The sequence below is a fragment of the Centruroides vittatus genome, unplaced genomic scaffold, assembly GCF_030686945.1.
Source record: "Centruroides vittatus isolate TY-2023 unplaced genomic scaffold, ASM3068694v2 contig_4, whole genome shotgun sequence".
NCBI lineage: Eukaryota > Metazoa > Arthropoda > Arachnida > Scorpiones > Buthidae > Centruroides > Centruroides vittatus.
Window position 1 is genome coordinate 3,550,361 of NW_027122214.1, and position 22,516 is coordinate 3,572,876.

At 27.7% G+C, this 22,516-nt stretch overlaps 1 protein-coding gene across 1 annotated transcript in view; it reads right to left on the reverse strand.

Annotated features, from left to right (window-relative positions):
• The window catches only part of trol (terribly reduced optic lobes), a 160,193-nt gene that overhangs the window by 65,075 nt on the left and 72,602 nt on the right, over window positions 1-22,516 (reverse strand). The window contains 17 exon segments of the mRNA XM_067271538.1: window positions 243-419; window positions 493-708; window positions 1,292-1,416; window positions 1,483-1,560; window positions 1,563-1,769; window positions 1,863-1,994; window positions 3,899-4,015; window positions 4,088-4,237; window positions 6,588-6,815; window positions 8,050-8,106; window positions 8,183-8,293; window positions 10,589-10,705; window positions 10,810-10,920; window positions 11,015-11,122; window positions 15,804-15,914; window positions 16,093-16,203; window positions 18,210-18,323. Coding sequence (XP_067127639.1) covers window positions 243-419; window positions 493-708; window positions 1,292-1,416; window positions 1,483-1,560; window positions 1,563-1,769; window positions 1,863-1,994; window positions 3,899-4,015; window positions 4,088-4,237; window positions 6,588-6,815; window positions 8,050-8,106; window positions 8,183-8,293; window positions 10,589-10,705; window positions 10,810-10,920; window positions 11,015-11,122; window positions 15,804-15,914; window positions 16,093-16,203; window positions 18,210-18,323 — 2,270 coding nt within the window.

Below are 22,516 nucleotides of genomic sequence, written 5' to 3' on the forward strand. Positions count from 1 at the left end.
TGAATATATATATATATATGTGATCTACTTAATAAGTATTGAGTGTTAAAGGAAATTTTATCCAAAACAAATCTATGACAAATGCTAACATAAGTTTCTCTCAAAATACATGCTGATAAATATTTTTCTAAACAACAGATCATTTAGCAAATTTAACTTACAAATCATAATATTTGTTTGTAATTTTCACATATTTATTCAATGTAACAATATTAATTTATAAAAGTCTCAAAAGAACTCACCTCCCAAAAATGAACCTTCATATGATTATCTCTATTTGGTCCATATGGATCACTGAAAACATGATAAAGTGTAATGTTATTTCCTTTAATTATAACATCTACGAGACGTGGAGGTCTTGGAATGACAGGAGTACGATATCGTAAAATGTAGCGAATGTATCCACCGTAGCTATTTAACTGAAATTTACAGTAATATTTGAATTTATTAAATAAATAGAAATTATATTTTAAAAATCATATTTCACATTACCTGATTGCCTAAAAATTCTGGAGGTAAACTCCAATAATAATGTATGTCGGATGGCACGGAACCTAATTTTACTCTATTGTCAATTCTGTATTCTCTGTTTATGGAATTATACTGAATTGCATTTTGGTCTGGTGGATACTGTTGGCTTACATCTATGTACTGTCCAGATGAATCTTTACGCAGAGCAACAATAGAAATTTCTGTTTGTAATAATATCTAAAAAAATTTTATAATAATATATTACCTGCATACTGAATAATACATATATAGATGTACAGTACATGTATAACATATATGTAAAAATGTATTTATAAAATAGTTGACAAGGTGTTGTTTTATAAACAAAATCTAAAAAATGAAAATGTTTTAACAACTTCTTTCACATAACTTTAGATTTAAAAATGGTTTCAAAAGTTTTATCATCATCTGGCAACTTCAGTTGTAAAATATATAGTATTATATTTGTTCTATAATGATTTTTTTTGTTATACTAGGAAAGACAGTAGGATTAAAATATTTCCTTTTCTTTTTGATAACTGAAGTGAGTATTTTACTTAATATTCTTTTAACCAATGGATGTTATTTACAGAATAATTAAATGTAATAGACAATTGTCATTTTAAATATTTCATTCTTTTATATAACAATTCAAATATACTGAACTATGATAATTAATAAAATATAAAAGATTAATAATAGAATCTTTACTATTAATAATAAATTAAAAAACAATCTAACATCAATTGAATTTGCCCAAAATAAATATTTCAAAGTAAGTTGTTATATGAAAATTACTTACAGGGGTAATATGTAAATTACTGCTGTAACATGTATCAGTTATACCAAAACAGAAACAGCGAAGACAATCAGATGGGCTATCTGCATGCTCATTAAATAATGGTGGACGACAGATACCTACTTTAGCTAAAAAATTTTCATAATGAGTTTTAAGAATCAAACAATCTTTTACATTATCTATAAAATACTTACATTTTACAACTAAAATACAATCAGGAACTGCCAATACACTATCTTTACTATTAATAGCTTCACAGCTCCAAGCTCCTTGTCACTAGGTCGAGCATTATGAATAGTGACTGTACCTCTTCCATTTTCACTAACTACTATAACTCTAGGTGGAGGAGGAATATGTCCCCAATTTAACCTCCAACTAATGATTGGAACAGGAGTGCCAACAGCAGTGCAAGATATTATGACAGTTCCTCCTTCTTCTACAGTTAATGTATCAGGAGGAGGTTGTGTAATAGTTGGTGGAGCTTTAAAAAAAATATAAATAAATATTACTAAGAAAAATCAAACTTTCAATTCCTTGAGAAAACATTGCAATCATAAAATTGCTATAAGTTTACCACATCCAATTTCATCAGAATTATCCTGACAATCAAATTCAGTATCACATTGAAAACTTTTTGGAATACATTGATCTCCAGATAAGCATCTATATTCACTATAATGGCAAGGTGAACCAACAACAGTGGGTGCTAAAACAGGCATTAATAAGATTTATTAAAATAAATATAAGTTTTAATTCTAATAATTTACTTCTTACCCCTAGACAGAAATACAAAATAATAATACATAACTTTAATATCAATTAATATTTTACATTTTATTTAAATATATATTATATTACAATAAATTGATTAAACATACAAAGTTATTCCATTATTTCACTTTATTTTTTTCAAAACAGACTGGAATATTTTAAAATACTACTTCATCTTACTTCTTTAACATAAATATATATTTAAAAAAACATTCCAATTGCCTTTATAAATTGATAGCTAAATTTCCTATAATCGAAAACTAATTTGTCTATAACATTATATATTAACTACTGATATACTGATATTATAAATTCACTATTGATCTATTGCATCATATTGTGATGTTCTGGGTTACTTAGACGACAACAGGGTATAACATAAAGAACAAAACTTTATTTTTGAGTACAAACATAAGATTTATAGAATAATACAGGTTCCAACACTGAGGCAAGTCCCAATAAACAATATTTTCCATGACACAAATATACACAAAACTTGAAATAAAAATCTTCGTTACAATCCTTTAGACACCAGGAATTATTCAACATACCAGTTTCAAATTATGTGAGTGTGGGCTGTGTTTTTTCTCAAATTTACCTTAACCTACTTATATAAAAATAGTAGAAGACAGACATAGATAGATGACGGAAGAAGAGAGATAAGACAGGGGTACCCAGTTGCTTTGAATGTTTCCTCGGTGATTCGGGTGGACTTAACTTTCTTTGTCTCACCAGATCGATATTCCACTTTTGTGCAGTCTTTGCACCTCTACTCGAAATTTCTTTTTTGACGTTCCTTCTGCAAAACACCTCGATGACTTCCACTATATCATCTCCTTATCTTTATTCCTGGCTTTAACACACCGCTTCTGTACTCTCGTCTTTTACTAACAAAAGACCGAGAGTCTCTCTTTGAGCTGACCGATCTCTGTGGCGTCTACCCAAAAAGTGGCTATCTCTTTTCCCTTCAGATCGCCCTGGCCTTTTTCTGCCCATTGTTCTCTTCCCATACTTCCAGGATTTGGGCGTGGGTAAAAAGTTCTCAAATTTTGGGAACAAAGAAATTAGAGAACAATAGAAAGTTGATAGGTATGAAAAAGATTGAGGAAAGAAAAAAAAAACTTATAACATAAACCTATAAACTATATACAAATTATGGCATCATACCACAATATATATATAAAATGTTAACAGATCAGTATATATGTATATAGTTTCTTTGGGACTTATGATCCTAAATTAATCCAAACAAAGAAGTTTATTTTATAGCATTCTCTTTCAGTATAAGTTTTCTTGCAGTCAATATTTATATCAGTCAAAGAAGAATATTATGAATATCTTATATGAATCTGTGTAATTACCAACAACCAGCAAGAAATTAGATTTAACTAATCCCAAACAAACATTTTCATCCATTTTCAATGGTCATCCTCAGGTTTCAAAATAATGGAATACTTATTAAAAGAACACAAATTTTAAAATTTTATTCTGTGTTACCAGTTTATTTGATTACATTATCATTACCTGTTTTCATCTCTGCATTTTCTCTACATACATAAATAAATTCATCATATAATAATTTACCATTCTATTCATTGATCCATGAAAAATGAAACTATTACTGTATTTTGTATTATTGTCAGTGTATTTAATCCCCGCATATTTACTATATACATTATTTAAGAAGGCATAGAATCTAATTTATAAATCATTATAATCAGCACCATTTTCTAATTATATTTCTTAATTTTAGTTAAGTTATTTGATTACAGGTTTTTGAAATATTCTACAGATCAAATTATTTTTTTTATTTGTAATAGAAAACAAAAATATACTTGCCACAATCTCTTTCATCACTATTATCTTCACAATCATTATCACCATCACATCGCCATACCTTTAATACACACTTTTGATTATCACATTGAAATTCATTTGGTTCACATCTTGAATGAGCTAAAATTTTTTAATTTTCATGTATTTGAGAAAATAAATAATAATGAAAATTTATTTTTGTATAATATTTACCACAATTATATTCATCTGATCTATCTGTACAATCATAATCTCCATCACATACATAAGCACGAGGAATACATTCACCATTTTGACATGTGGCATTTTCATATGGGCTACATGTTCCGGGAACATGAGGTGGCAAAGTTACAGGGGGAAGATCTTAAAATATAATAATTGTATAAATGTAAAAATGAATTTTAAAAATATATCAATAAATTAAAAATAAAAATAGTTCAAAATATAAGTAATTAATATATTGTCATTCTTGGCACAAACATTTGCAGTAATTAATCATTGTTAAGTTCCTACCTTCTAAAGTAACACCTCCTTCAGAAAGAACAGCTAAGAAGAAATTTAAACATAGAAAAATAGTTGTTTAAGTAAATTAAGAAGAATCAAGCATTTATAAAATATATTAGAAACGTTCAAAGAGAAATTAGTAAATTTAATTTTAAATAAGCATAAATAAAACAAACTTTTTGTTAAAACAGTGAAAAATAAACTTATATTATTTTAAAAATGAATTAATCATTTTTATTTACTTAAGCTTTTAAATAAAATTTTTGCTTAATTGAGAACATGTAGTAAGTTAAGTTCTAGAATTTTAAAGTTTGTTTTTGTATTGGATTGGAACCAGATGACAGTTAATTAAAAGAGATAAAAATACAGTATTTGTTCTGATATAAATTTTATGCTGGCTAAAATTAAGTTTTGCTTTCTAAAGTTGTATTTATCCAGTAATTGCTTTTGTTAGATTTTAAAAAAACTTGAATTATTCTCATATCAGGGAAATATTGATTATCTACATACATAAATACAGAAATATATATAATCAAGAGGTTTTCTTGTATCACTTCTAAACCTTTAGATTCCTGGTAAGATGCAAATTCAACTAAATGAACAAATGTTTTCAATTCTCTACTGAGATCTGCTTCAGGTTCATTATTGTTCCAACTATGGAATGCCAAGAATTCAAACATTTTTGAATAATTGTGCTAGATTTAAAGTATAGACAAATACATTACAAATACATTTTGTAGTTATGAAACGAATATTCGGTTACTATTCGGTATTTGGCCTATTCGGCCGAATACCAAATACCTAAAAACAGGAGTAAGAAATACCAAAATGATTAATTTACTGTGTTTTTGTTAACTTTTATTAATGCTGAACACACATTTCAAGTTCGAGAAAGCACAATTTCTTGCTTATTTATCTAAAAGATCAAAGGAAAAGTAATATAACTAAGTTATTTTTTTAAGAGATTAAAAAAAGGTAACAAATCAAATGAAAACTATCTACTTATTATGTAGTTTAGTCATCTATATACTCGTATATAAAAGAACAAGTCCTGATAAAATAATTAACGCAGAGCCAAAACTACTGGTGCTAGAAACTTAAAAATTTGAGGGTGTGTTCCTTTTGTAAAGTTTGGGTGTGCTGAGAAAAGATTTTATGAAATTCAACCCTATAGGGGTAAAAAAAAGTAAAAAATTTGTATGAAAATTTTTACTGTGTGGGCGCACAATGAAGTTTAGGTCATAAAATGTGAAAAAAAATAATAAATAATGATCCATAAAGCATTTTTATGAAATCATCCCTTATTATAAACTTTGCGCACCAATTTTCATACGTGCATTAATCAAGCCGAATAGTTTGGCCGAATATTCAGTATTCAACCTGAGGCCAAATATATTATTCGTTGCAACATTAACATTTTGTCTGTACATTAAATCTAGCACAATTATTCAAATTAATTTGTATTCAAAAATATTCGAATTCTTGGCATTCCACAGTTGAAATGATAATGAACCTGAAGCAGATCTCGATAGAGAATCGAAAACATTCGTTCATTTAGTTGAATTCGCATCTTACCAGAAATCTAAAGGTTTAGAAGTGATACTTATATGTACTGGTATTTACTGCAGAAAGCTGTATTCTATATTTATATTTTACATATGAAATTCACTTAAAATTATGATATATTTAAATATATTTATGCAAGGTTAAAGTTGTAATTTTCATTTTAAAATACTCTAATACATATAAACATGATACTTTATGAAATAAATGTAATTGATTATATTAACATATTAAATAAAATACAAGATGTTCCATAAGTTTTCACGCAATAGAAAAATTAATTTTTCTATTTCTACAGACTATAACGTCTCTGAGCAAGGAAGAATGAATCCAAACAATTCTGCTCATACTTACTCAAAGATGCTATAAAGCCTATATGCAGAGAAGATTAGAAGTGTTGAACATTTGCAATAATGCATTATCAAGAAATAACATCATTACTCTTGACAATGTTCGTCATATACCTGCTGACTGGATATCATGTTTAAATTTGTATATTAAGAACAATGTGAGTAAACTGAGCAAGTTCTATGTCTAAAAACTTGTTTTCCCCTATTTTAGTATTCTTCTTTTGTTAACAACTTATGGAACACCCATTATAATAAGACAAGTTAAAGAAAAAAATCTCATAAAATTTTAAACTTACATGGATTAACAGACAAAAAGGCAATCCTCTGTGCACCTGGTATTCCAGCTGATACCCCAACAGCAGTGCATACATAAACTCCACCTTGATCAGGTTGAATATTTGGAATTGTAAGACGACCTCTAATATCTGTACTTCCAGCAGGTAGAAGACGATTCTCACTTCTGCTCCATTTGACTGGAGCCCGATGACTACTTTCATCTCGGCATCTAAACACAACTTCTCTACCTGAAAAAATTACAAATTTTACACTTTTTAAACATAAATAAAAATAAATAAATTATTTTAAATTATATTAAAAAATACATAAAATTCTGCTATTTAGTAACTAATTTATTTTCTTATAAATAACTACATATATAAAAGGATAAAATCTGTTTAAATATTTTATATTTAAACAGACTTTATCCTTTCATATAGGCATATCTTTTTTAAAAAAAAATTATGTTAAGAACCCTTTTAGGGATATCTTTTTGTCTGTATTAGTGTATTAATAATACACAATAAAGAACCTGTACGTAATTTTATATTTTAAATATCGTTGTCAAGTACCATATTGTTGTTTTTTAAAAAAGTTTTTAAAACATTTTTGTTATAGAGTATTATTGTAAACCTGCTGAAGAGGGGCCTTCAAGTCTGAAACACACAAGCGAAGTTTACAGGTGAAAACAAAGATATTTTTTGTTTTGACTTTTTGACTAAGATCGCCTCTATTTGTTAATCTGAAACTATACCAGTGTAATAAGTCCTATTAATAAACAAGATCCAAGTAGACAAGGATACAAACAGAAATTGATAAGAGTAAGAATAGAGGTAAAAAGAATTGCTGTTATGTATCCTAACAGTGTAAGATAATTAAAGAGCTAGCTATAAACTTGCCACCTTACCTCTTGGCAATGATACTAATATTAATACTGATAATGATTTTCACTCTACTTCAATAAAATTGTAATGTCAAGAGAAAATTGGTCACAATCCTTCAGATGATCAAATTTTCTTTAGATCTCAACATAATTTTCCAAGGCAAGAACTTGAATAGATCAGTAGACTTCAAACATAAATAAAAATTTATAGAAGAAATATTTTGCAAGTTTTTGACAGCCATCACAACAATACAAAACATCTTTAATATAATCAGGAAGTATTTGACTGATAATGATATTTTAATTATCAATCTTATATCTACTGTTGCAGATGATACTCCAACAATGATGAGAAAAGAGATCTTAACTGAATTACAAAAGGCTAGAAAGATCTCATATTATTTGTACTTTCTGTTGGCTTTTGATTAATTAGTATAAAATAATCAATATATAACATTCATTTAAATATTACTCATAAATTATAACACTAATATTTTAATATTTGCTATAAATAATTTAATATATATAATATGCAGAGCAAGGAAATCCCTATGATTAAAATATTTTTATTTCTTACTTTAACATAATATTCAATTTACCTTGTCTGATACTTTGTCTTTCAGGATATAACTTCAACTGAATCCCTGCTGTAGATGCTGAAATGTATAAATATACTTTCTTAATATTTATTTACACAGACAACTAAACCAAAAAACTTAATGAGAAACTTACGGCAATCAGTTTCATCTGAAGAATCTCCACAGTCAATTTTTCCATCACATCTTGCATTGTGAGGAATGCATTCAAAATTGGCACATATATACTGATCAGGTTTACAAATCCCTGGTATTTAAAACAGATCAAAGCAAAATATGTTAAGATTAACAAAATTGCTTGTATTAAAAACTATTTTAAATAAAAGTATTAATTTCAGTTAATTTTATAATAAAATATTTATTAAATTATTATATTCTATTCTATCAAAAGCATTGGGATAAATTTCAAATAAAATATTTTATTAAATTTCTTTAAATAATAATAATAATAATAATAATAATAATAATAATAATAATAATGATTAAATAAAGAAACTGATTTTGTTTAATACCTCATGATATCAAGACAACTCATAAAAATGACATCTTTGGCCAACAATTTATTTCTAATTTCATCTGGTTCATACAGCAACACATTAATACTGTATTGTTGTTTTGTAATTTTATGAAACAATACTATGTCAACATTGTACAGAATGGAAAATACAATCATCTTAGAATATATAAAATTATTATGAAATCACTAAAAAGCACATAATTTTAAGGTCAAGAACAAGGTTTTGTAACATGATGATAGTTGAAAGCTATCAAAAATATTTTTTTTTCTCATTAAACTTTTCATTTTCTGCTGGAGTTTTGGTTCTATTTTGTTTTTCTACAATATTTTCCATAATTGTACATAGAAGCCCATAGGATTATTTTGATTAATTTCATTAATGAAAGTTTAGACCATACAAAAATAAATTTTTGAGTCTTTTTGCCTATTAATATCCTTTTATTCCAAACCAGGAACCACAAAAATCAGCTGGCGACGTGAAGCAACACTTCCACAAACAACCTATGAACACAATCAAAGAACATCACAGAATTAAAAATGATATTAATAGGCAAAAAGACTCAAAAATTTATTTTTGTATGGTCTAAACTTTCATTAATGAAATTAATATTTTCCAGTTTGTGCTGTTTATATGTCAAATGGTGTTTTAATGAAAATTTGAAAGTTGGTATCTAAAAAGTTTATTTTAAACATAAAATTGGCTTTTTAGATAATAAGTACAGAAAAATCAAAATGAAAAATAACTTATTAATACTTATATAAAATTAATTCACATAATCCAAGAAATAATACTAAACTTTTTACTTAAAAAAGAATTGTGACTAAGTCAGTTGAAATTTGAAATCTGAAGAGCAAAATTGAATACATGCATTCAAAGATTTTTAAAATTTATAAAATTATAACTTAAGTTATTTATTTAATCTCTCTCTATATTTGGTAATTTTACATTTTTTCTACAGAGGTAATAGTATAATCCCAGATTCCCAAAATTTTCAGTGTTTAAATGCTACATGTATCATATATCTTTAAATATACAACTTCTGCTGAGAACAAATGCTGCATTTTTTATCTTCCGAGGCTAAAGTAGCCAGTGCTGTGTTCTTCTTTTGAGATGTTCTGCTTATTCTCTGCAATTTCTTTGCTTAAATTTCTGTTTTCCCAATGTAAGCCAATGTATTACTTTCTTGTTATTCTACTGGCACTTTTTATTTCTCTCTACTTTTCCTATGGTTAAATAAATAGGTACTGAGCGTACCTATGGTAAGAACATAATCTGCATAGTGAGGGTAATAACATCGCTGGTAATTGGAAAGCAAAATTCTTATACAATTTTAATATTCTATATTATGTTATCAGCAATTATTATAGGAATGGGAGCAAAACACAATTTTTAATGTGGTGCCGATTTGATTAAGCAGAAATTATTTTTACCAATTTTATTGTTTAAATAATTACCATATTGTTGGCCATAGAATTCTTAATTACTTGTAACTCTGAATTTAACATAATTGTGGATTAAGAGTATCCAAATGCCCTTCTGATATGAGATATAAAGGCCATGTCAACAAATTTGTCAAATTCAAATGACCCTTTAATTGGAAAAAAAAGATCAAAGGTAACTTGGTTGATGAAAATAATTTGTTTGATTAAAAAAAATGTTAATATCATATAAACGATTATTTAAGTTTTGTTATTAAATTTTTTATTTGGTGATAAAAAGTTATATTGTGTTATAATTTTATCATATGCATAAACAATATAAAAACATCTACTTGCATTATTAAAATAAATAAAAATTAAAGATAGTTTAATGAAATATATATAAAAATCAAAAATGTTAACAAAAGTAAAAATGAATTTTTTAAATCAAACTGATTTTATGGCTAAATGTTTTGTTTTGTTCTGCTAAATCTAAATGCAAAACAGTCTCAAAACTACTCTAACACAAGTTTCAATCTTATTATTAGATCCCAATACTTTTGTTAGAAAAAGTAAATATTTTTTTAATGATATTATTAAACATACAGCAATCCAACTCATCTGAATGATCAAAACAATCAAATATTTTGTCGCAATACTTGATTCTATCAATGCAAACACCGTCAGCACAATGAAATTCAGAAGGTCTACATGACCTCCTTTCTAAGTAATAAAAGAAAAACAGAAAAATTTTGAAAATTTCTATTATAAAACTCAGAATTTAATATTCAAATATGGGAATGTTTTATTGTATTTAGAGTTAATACCACAATATTGTTCATCAGAATAATCAAAACAATCATTAAATCCATCACAGAGAAAAACATTATCTACACAATTTCCATTGTGGCATTTATATTCTTGTGTTTCGCATTCCTCTAATCCAGCAGCATGAAAATATGTTATATTTAAGTTAAATTTTGATCAAATTTTAAAAGTAATCAATAATTCTATTTAATTCACGAAACTTACGACAATTCCTTTCATCTGACCCGTCTCTGCAATCTTCTTTATTATCACATTTCACAGAACTGTCTAAGCATTCACCACTAGAACATTGAAATTGATCGGGTAAACATTCTAAAAAACAAAATAAAAATTAATCAGTTTTATTACAAAATAATTTTTAATTCAAAAGTTAAAAATCATGAATTAACATTTCTATTTAAATTGTTGTTTTAACACAAGAAATTCGTTATATTGTGTGTAACAATCATAAGATTTACACAATTATGAAATTTTGTTTATTCTTGAGTAAACTAATTTTCCAATATCATGCTTATCGAAAGAACTAATGCTTTCAATTACCTACAAAAATCATCAAACCTGATCATCATCAGGTTACAAATTAATTGAAAAATTCAAATTAAAAAAACAATGCAAACAATTCCAACTTATAATAATTTTTCTTTATGTAATTTAGTTTTTAAAACCTAAACCATAATAAATCCAAAATAAAATCTTTTTGAATAATCTGCAGCAGCACATACCCTATAATTGCTAAAACAAAACTAAAACCATCATAAAACCTGCACCACCATATACACCGTATTTCTGAAATATGAGATGATACCTTCTAAACTGTATGCTTACGAGTATGCACTTTAAAAGGTATCTCATACATCATTTTTTCCTCCAATTTTTTTTGTTTCAATCCCATTAGCAGTTCGTCATAGATCTAATTATAAAATAAGTTGTGGCTGTACGCCTTTATTTATGTATAGTTTCGTGGCTGTACGCCCTAATTTATGTATAGTTTTAGTTTAATTTATATTCTATTTCTATCAATCTATCCTTCTTTCCAATTTTCTTTGTCTCTTTGTCTCGAACTTCCGAGAACTCGGACCTACCCGTAGCCCACCAGGAGGTAGGGAAAAACAATAGACGGCGACGAGCCTGGAGGGAGAGGGAACGTTCCACCAGACATTCTTTGGCCGGACACGGAGGAGGAAAGACGTGTGGCTGCGAACCTCCATGGTGAGAATTTGGTGAGCTCTGAGAACAGGGCCAAAAGGAACAGGATCGAGAAAGAATCCGATCACTGGAAGAAACCGTCATAGTACAAGAGAAACCGATCACTGGAAGAAACCGTCATTGTACGAGTATACGAGCATTACAGATCGAGACAAGGATCTGCGTCCAACAACAGACAAGGAATTGGGTACCCATCTATCCTATAATCCTTCTCACTTCCCTTTTTTTCTTCTATCCCTTCCTTTAGTTTAAGTTCGGTTAAAATTCGCGCGCGTTAGTAAGTAAGATTGTCGGGCGGCTTTGTAACTGGGCCGTACTCGTGGATTTACTGTTACGAAACGAGCACCGAAGAACGGCGGGAATCCGTAAAGAACTTGTACTATTTATCCCAACGCAAAATTAAATTTATTTTAATCGATCAACACGTGTACGTGTTTTTCTTTCACGTCGTACTTTTAACAAAGTAACTACAAAATAAGTAAACAAAACAAACAGAAAAATTACCATATTTTCACAGATTGTCAGACATGTCGGTCTATCTGGGAGACCATGAATCAGATATTTCTGTACAGTAAAAACTGATATGCAGGTTTATGTGAGGTTATAAATCCCTCTTCAGAGAGCACATAAAGAACAAGTTACATTGTGTTGCATCTCATAGAAACTAGTGTTTTATGAGAAAGTAGAAATTGAAGAATTGAGAAAAGTAGAGATTTCAAGAAATTCAGGAAGAGTTGCTAATATTTTTACAAATTAAATAGTTGCTAATATTTCTACAAATTAAATAATATAAATTGTTGTAATATAAAGAGCAACAAATTCTATTTGCTCAAGTCAAGCTTGACGTAATGCTGTTTCTGCAGCTGTTGATAAAGCCATTCTTACTCAATGTTGCTCAAGTCAGACTTTAGGGCCTTCAGAAGTCTCAGTTGTTTTTATTCGTTTAGATATAAAATTTACCTGATTAATTTTACTCTTAAGCCTTCCCCTAAAAATTTTTTTATTTTTTGACAAAATAGCAAGTCTTTTCAATTCCATGTTGATAAAACATGGAATTATATACACACAATGAATTGTGTACACATTAGTTAGATGAGTGATAAAATTTCCTAAATAACAGGACTGTTAGATTGTCACTTTTGATTCGATAATAGAATGTCATATGGTTACTATGAAAATATTTTTTTAAAAATTTGTTGTAGAAGTAGTATCTTTTTTTAAAGTTTAATACTCAACCAAATAATCGCAATAATTAATCAGTCTATAAATTTGCTAATATTGATGATTAGATATTAAATTTAACAAAGTATGTTTAAAATATGCCATTTTCCAAAATATTTAAAAATGCAACTTAAAGGAAATTCTTTCATCAAGCATGAATGTCACATGGTCACTGATGTCACTGCAATGTAAGTGAGATCACTGATCCAAAATCGATAAAACATTTATTTTTATAGCCAATATTTCCACAAAATAAGTAACCTATACTTTCTGTCAAAACATAAAACAAATATAACCAAAATTTCATCTGAATTGGACAAAAATTGCAGGAGTTATAAGGAATTCACACATGCAAACACATGACAGCTTTTATATTATTACACTAGTTTTGTTAGATCTGATTAATTTTATTGTTATATGCAGCATTCTTATCAATCCATGAAAATATAGTACAACGTTTAAGGCAAAAATCTCCTAAACTGATGATAAGTTTTGAAAATACTGACAAACACAAATTTTTTATTGTTTTGCTTCATTTCTATTCTATTTATAAAATAATAGAAATAATAAAAATAATTGCTAAAATAAAATAAAAAAAATATCTAATGTCAATAATATCCAAAGGTCCATGTTCAAGAACTATCATAATTTCTCAACTCTTACTTGCTGTAAAGAACTAATATTAGGTCGTTGCAAATGAAATGGCCATTTTTAAAATTTAAACTTTCTGGCTTTGCAGTTTAACTTTTATCCATGTGAACAATGCTATATGTTTGCAATTGGAAGAGCACACATATACGTGAATTAAAAACGTAATCTCATTTATATTGTGAGTTCCACATGTTTAAGAGTACTTTTTCTGACTACATGAAAAAAAAGGAAATTGAATACTTTTCTTTTACAAATAGGCCTATAAGCAGGGACATAATGCAGCCAAAGAAACCCAAAATATCAATAAACTGTTGGTGAAGGTTCTGTGAGTAAGCAGGCCACCAGGCATTAGTCAAAAAAATTTCATACCAGGAATACAAATCTCAAAAATCAGAATTGAAGATTATCAAATCAAAACATCACTTGATTATCCAGAAAATTGCGAAAAAGTTGAACATACTGGACATTATTCAACCATTTCTCGACATCTAAACATGTTAGGGAAAGTCGAGAAGATCAATAAATGATTACCACATGAACCCAGTGAGAGAGAAGGAGCATCATTTGGAAATATGCCAATTTTTAATTATTTGTTACAAAAACGAAAGTATTCAAATAAAATTCTTCCCCATCCACCTTATTCTCCAGACTTTTTACCTACCAACTATTACTTGTTTTATACATTTGGACACTTTTTTGGCAAAGAAAATCTTCAAGGGACAGGACACAATAAAAACTTTTTGGTTTCTCATTCCCATGATTTATATCAAATTGGCATTAATGCATTTCTATTGCATTGGGAAAAGTTATTAATGTTGGTGGAGACAGTTTTGATTGAATATGTAAGTTTTAAATTAAATTAATAAACATTCAAAGTGAGAAATAAAAATTGGCCATTTCATTTGCAACAACCTAACAACCTAATATAATAAAATCAATAGTTTCTAAATACTACTTTGATAATCATTCCACAGAGAGGAAAGAATTATTAAAAATTTATCCACTTTCATGATATAAATTCAAATTGGTGTTTAATAATATCAGTTCAAATGTGGACTAAATATACAGAAAATGAATGGAGAAAGCTAAAGGTAAGGTATGCTTATACAGAGTGCCCACTTAAACCCAGAGGCAAAAGAGATTTTTTTCAGCATTGCACAAGTGTATGCATGTGATGCATGCTTGTTCCAGTGCTAAAAGAACCAAGACAATCAATTTAAGACAATTTAGCAAAACACATACATAATCTCTGAACTAACATATGAACTATTTTATAACAAAGATTCATAATCTTTCATATTAAAAATAATTTTTTGTATATTAAAACTTTATTTATTTAAAAACTGTTTTAATAAATACTAAAAATACAGTAGAGCATCGATTATCCGACCCCCGATTAACCGACCGCGTTCTAGTCGGCAAACCGACCGCGTTCTAGTCGGCAAATTCAAATGTCTGCTAGTGATGTGGCACTACAATATTTAGTTATGTCTTGGCTACTTTAATATTATTTCTGTTAAATTTTTGCATGTTTTAGCTTGCAGCACTGGCTCGACCATGAAAGGGAGGCTAGTATTTAAACCAGGCCTAATACACTATACTAATAATGTATTTTTTCATACTTTTCGGTTATCCGACTTTTCAGTTATCCGACCAACCCCAGTCCCCAATTGAGTCGGATAATCGATGCTCTACTGTAATTAAAAATATATAATGTTTCAAATGTGAACTAGAAATTTAATATGAAATGTTAAAAATAAACAGGTAAAAGATAATATTTTTCATGAAAGAAAAAATATATTGTTTACTTAATTTCTATTATGTAGTAATTGATTAAAAATAATCTATTTCTAAGAGTTATTTGATTACAGTTAATAAATATAACTTAAAAAATTGCTTAAGATTATAATAGTACCTGGACAATTTCTTTCATCAGAGAAATCAGAACAGTCATAATGTCTGTCGCATCGACGTCTGATATCAATACAAGAACCATCAGAACATTGAAATTCTGATGGACTACATGCTAAAAATAGATTATAAAATTAATGAAAATCTTAAAGGAATAAATTTAATCTTTTAAAATAATTTTTAATTTATTTTTACTTACTTCTTTCTCTATCTGGTACTGAAATTTATAAAAAAAAAAAAATTATTTCATACAATAAAATTAAAATAACATACATAATGTATATATAACTCACAGCAATCAGCTTCATCAGATCCATCAGCACAGTCATATTTTCTGTCACACTGCAATCTCTGATCAATACATTGTCCATTTCTACATTTAAACTGACTGGGATGACATGTTTCTAAATTACAATAAATTCATTAAATCATAAATTGTAATTCTTATATTAAAATTTTATAATAAAAAAAAAATACATATAAAGTTTTCTTAATTGCTTTTGTATGTATATTTAATAAAAATAACCTTGATAGTTTTTTACTGAAATTTTGTTTCAGAAAACAATCAGCATGTATTTATGTTTTATGCCAATTGAAAATTTTTAAATAATTACAAATTCAAAAGAAATAGTGTAATGTTATATATTACTATCAAGAAAAACATTTTAAACAAAGAAAATAAGTTTCATTACTTTGAATACATCAAGTAAAAGTTTTGGAATACAAATTCAAATCAATCTCGACCTTAAAACCATTTCATTATATTGTAATTGAAAAGCATTTCCATTACTTATTAACATTCTTCTTATAAAACATTATAAGCCATACTACTTTATATTATTAAGGATACAACAGTTTAGATTATGATGTTGATAAATAATGGCATCTGCATGATAGTGAAATTTCATTTGATTATAATTCTGTTTAAATCCTTTAATATAGATTTCATAACATCAATCATATCTCTGCAACAACTATTTGTTTACTAAAGCTCTGTTTTTTTATTATTAAAATTTTACTATATGAATTAATTAAGGAATTGTATAGTTAATTTATAACTATACAATTCTTAAGGAAATCTTAATAGCTATGTCATAATATTTTTAATTCATTTAAATTTATCATTTGGTGTCAAATGACAATACACAATAGAAAAGTTATATTCAAGAAAATTGTTAATTTTGTATTCTTTATTTCTAATTGCTATTAAAATTTTATTATTAAAAGAGACAGAATTTTTTCTTTTGTAGTGTGTAAGGAAAATATGTTTAGACATCAGGAATTATTTAAAATTGTAATTTATATAATATAATTCATACACTAAGGAGGAGATGTTGAATTTTTACCAATGATTTGAGATGCACATGTATTACATTCAAAAAAGCAGTACCAGAAGATATAGTAGTTCTGTTCATTTGATACTGGAAATTTGAAATTCGCTAAAGAAATTTAAGCAGCTTCTAAGTATTTTTCTTTATTTAAATATTTTTGATTTGTGTTGTCATAAATTCTACAACTAAGCCTAATAAAATAAATTATTATTAATTCATTTTTATTCTTATATTTATCAGTCATCAGTTCTTTGAGGAAATATATTGTTATAATGAAAAAAGTACAATAACTATTATTGTTCTTGCTTTAAGGTAAATAAAGTCTAATTTTCTTTATAAAAATTATGAATTATCATTGTTTTTATAGCAATACTAAACAATTCACATAGTCTTCTTAACCCTTATGAATTTTATAGTATAGAATTTAATAAATTCAAAATTTATTTCTAATAAATGCCAAATAATTTTTGAAGTATTTTAATTATTTCTATAAAATTTAAAATTAATTTTTTTAAAACTTTTGGTAAATTTAATAAATTATTTAAAATATTCAAATAATTTTGGATATTCGATACTGTTATTTTAGTTTTAGAATATAATTTGATTAAATTAAGGACATTCTATTTCAAAACTTTTATCACTTTGAAATAAGCTATTTAATTTAAATAAAAATTTGTTCACATGTATAGTGTGTCTCATTCACTGGTACAAAAATGTGTAATTTTAACAAATTTTTGACACATTTTTAATATAACTAACTTATTTAAAGATACTGAAATAACTTTTATTTCCTATCCATTATAGGAAGAAGAGCTGATATATCAATACATAGATATATACATACTTTTAGAAATTCTTGAATCTAAATTCAATCTTTCCCTAATATTCCTAATCTCTGACAGATAAGACATTTGCATAAAATCATACATGATCATACACTTTTGCAACCTTTGCCATTGAAGCAGCATTCTCATTACTTGTTTACCAAAATAGATTACAGTTATAAAAACATTAAAAATTATATAAAAAAAACATCATAATACTAGGCAATTATATCTGATTCACAGAACTGAACTTACCACAATTGAATTCATCTGATCCATCTGTACAGTCATAATTCAATCTGTCGCAACGCAAGCTTGCATCAATACATTGTCCATTTGTGCAACGAAATTGGTCTGGTCTACATTCATCTGAAACATGGATTGTAATTTAAAATAATTTTTTTAACATTTCATTAAAAATGCTTTGAATCTACTTTTATCTTTTATTAGATTTATCTAATATAAATAGAAAAAACAATTGTTTTTGATCGTGAAATTCTTATCAAAGTACCAACAGTAGTCAAAACATAAACAGTATCATTTAAATATAGTTAGAATGAAATAACTTCTCAGAAAGATCAAGAGCTTATTACAATCCTATCAATAATTAGAAGTCTCCTTAGAGAAGGCTGAGGTTTAATGGACAAAACAAAACCAAATTTATGGAATAAGAAAATTAAGAAATTTATAGAATAGCTGTAAAGAAATCAGACTTATGTATGAAAAAACCAAAAAGAAAAAAAAACAGGAATTGTTTGATATACTTGTATAACTTAGAGACAGGAGAAGCAAACATAATCCCAGTCTACATCTGAAATGAAATTTACTTAGGGAGGATAACTTGAATGAACTAAAGCTGAATTTAGGTTAAGATTTATTCTTAGACATAAAGTTAATTCTAAAGGCTATATATCTTCATCATATGCAAATTATAGCAATAAAGAATAATAATGTTTTGAATAATGAAATAAGTGTTGTGTATAAATCAGGATGCGTCAAATGATATAATTTCTAAGATGCTACAGTTATGTAACACATATTTCTATTAATATTATCAACAGTTGTATCAGCAATTCAATTATTATTATTTTAATAAAACGAAGAATTTTGAAAGAATTCTACACAGAAATATAATTTTATAAACAAATTAATTTTTACGAACGTGTTTTTGAAAATACACAAACCAAATATTGAAAAATTTTTATGCTACAATTCTACAATTTTTTAAAAATTAATTACTACTATAGTCTAATGAAACTATGGAACTAGAAACAGTTAATGCTAACAATCATTATATTTACCAATTAGAAACAATTAAATTAATTTAAAATGTTTGGAAAAAGAATGACCTAGAATAGAACTCGAATCATAAATGCTTCATATTTGGCAAGTATGTTATCCAATTATCCTATCCAACTCACCAATCTGGTATTTCTACAAACATATGCAGAAGTAAAACTCCAGTATTGTAAAGTTCTGTATTACAAATCTCTCTTTTCAATTAATTTTACTGTGAAATATTTGAAATATTAATAATATATGTCTTTTTACATTTAAAAATGTCCCTATTTAACAAAACTTAATTTCTATATAAAGAATTTTTGAAAGCTAAATGACTGAAAAAAATGTTTGAAATCCCATAAAAATACAGCTGGAACCAGCTTGATAAGCAAAGGTCAAATAAAATGTTTAAATAAAGGAAACTTTAAAAAGATGTGGACTAAGAATACTGGAACTAGATTTGACAGTAAAACTCAACATGTGAATAAAGTTCACATTACACAAACTACAAATACAGGAAATTTTAGATGAAGCAATGTCAGATAAAAGATTTCAAGCTTTACTTTGTGTCTCTTAAAACCATTGCACTACAATAATTTGGCTGAACATTAGAGCATCTTTGAGCAATATTAGTGAAAAAACTTTTTTTTTAACATAGAGCACTACCACTATGATGAAAAAAAGTTTTATTTTTCATATTAATAAATGTTGAAATTGATTAAAATGCAAATCATTTCCATAACTATTATGAGTAAACCTACAGTCCACAACCATTTCTTATGGTTTTGAATGTATCCAAGGATAATTTCAAGTAACTTTTTGATACATTCAAAACTGTAAGAAATGGTTTTGATAAAAAAAAATACCCTGAATGACATTTTTAATTAGTTAAATAAAACTATAATCATCCATGAAAGTAAAATAACTTTTGATACAAAAAAAAACTGCAGGACAACTATTGATTATTTTTCAACATACAGTAGATACATAAGAGTACTTATTAATTCAATCATAACATTTTTTTTCTCATTTTCAATAAAAACACTATCTTTTATTTGGTACCCCTGAAAAAGGTGCTCATGCTGCTACAGTTGTACTTGTTTGTGCTCCTCAATTAAGTGGATTTTTTCACAGAACTTTTTGTGCCAGGACCTTTTGTAATACATAGTTGGAAACAGCTAATCATTCCAAAGCTACCAGTATGAAAATTACTTAATTACATTAATTAGGAGGAGAGTTAATTAACTTTGAAGTTTTGGATTTTTGATCGGACCTAGTGGAAGGGGGATTAATTTTCGGGGGTGGCAGCAGGGGGTTCGTCAAAAGCAGGGCAGTTTTAGAAATACCTAAAATTAGATGGCGGTAAAATAAAAATTTAACGAGTTACGAAGGTTTAAACAATTTAGTATTACAACCTTTGGAAAATTTCAAAATTTTGAGTTACAACGGATTTTAACGGCCGTTTAACAGATTCTAATGGACTATACATCCATCAAAGCCGAATTATCGGGCTAGAGTCGGCTATAATAAATAAATAATTAATAAGACAATTTGGCACTAGAGCTTGGCGTTAGGCGCCATCTCTTACTAAACTTAATAATTATAATTAAATTAAATAAACAATTTTAATAATTTGGAACTGGAGGAAATTTATTATTATAGCCGACTCTAGCCTGATAATTCGGCTTTGGTGGATGTATAGCTTTGTAACGGGTTAGTTGTTATTTATTTATATAGATTCTAATGGACTTTATAACAGTTTCAACTGTCTGTTTATTCATTAAAATGCATTTCTAGCTTAATTAGTAGGTACTGTACCTTATAGTTAATTGGGAATAAATTAAATAGTCTTCATGCAATTAGCATAATATAGTTCAGCTAACTATATATAAAATAATTTTGTGTACTTATGCGTGTATTGTTGGGACATTGCTGTAACTGTTAATACATTTGTCCACTCAAGTGATTGCTTTGACATCAATTGAACGTGACTTACTACCTATTCTTGAATAATGGAATCAAACAGTGTGCAATCTCAAGCCGAACTTAACAACACACAAGACTCACAAAGTGGCCCAGCTGTTCTTGGGCCAATAGAGAACACAATACTGAAAGAGGCAAGTTCCCACCTATGAAAAATACTTGACTTGGTACCTGAAACTTACCGGTCAAATTTAAAGATAGAGGAGCATAAGGAGATCCGGGAAAGAGTTTCACAGCTACATAGCTGTGTCAGCCAAATACACGGAATCCTTAGGGAACTCAGAACAAAACCCAGCCTCCCACTAGTATTTAGTAATGGACAGAGGATCCAACCAACCTATGCCACTATAACCAAAAGTAATAGACCAATTCAACCAAGCTCAACTACTAGGGTGGTCAATAAGTCATTAAACAGAAAACTGCAAAGAAAGGGTACTGTTGGCAGCCATGCTGTCCTGGTTTACACGAAAGAAAACGTGGACCCCCAAAGCAAAACGGATATCAAAAAAGTTAAAGACACAATTCTAGATACAATTGAACCTCAAAAACTCTGAATCAGAGTCAAAGCAATAAAGGATGTGAGAAATGATGGATTTTGCATCTGGGTTGGCAGTCAGAAAGAGGAGGAGGTCCTTATGAATGCCATCAAAAATATTGCACATGTTAAAGACAAAATCAGATGCTCAACATCTATGGGCAGGCTCCCCAGAGTTATTCTGTTAAATGTGCCAAACGCAGTTGAAAATGAAGATATTTTCCCCTATATATATGAACAAAACAAAGAACTGCGAGTAATTGACAAACAAGATTTTCTATCTGTCGAGTAAGCACTGTTTTGAATAGGGATATTGAATGCAAGGAGAAGAAGAAAGAGGAGGGGTTCACCGTAATGGAGTACAGGGCACCGCTAACCAGCATATACAAGAAAATAGGTATAGTAAATAATAAGAAAATAGCCTTTAAGAGGAACCCTACAATTTTTCAAATGTTAAGAAATGACAAAGCACCCTTAGACAAAAAACTGGTTCCAGGGGTTTACTGAATACCATTACACAATAAAAGGCACCAAAAGGAACTTTATTATATAGGGGCCACAAAAAGATCAATTAATGAAAGGTTGAAAGAGCATAAAAGGGATATTAGGTATGAACAACCAGTAATGGCATTAGCAAATTACATGATCGCAGAACCAACAGAGGTTTTGGTTGACTGGGAAAAAGCAGAACTTATACAAAAAGTTGCAAACATAAGGCATCTAAAATATACAGAAGCATGGTAAATTAATAAATACAACGAAA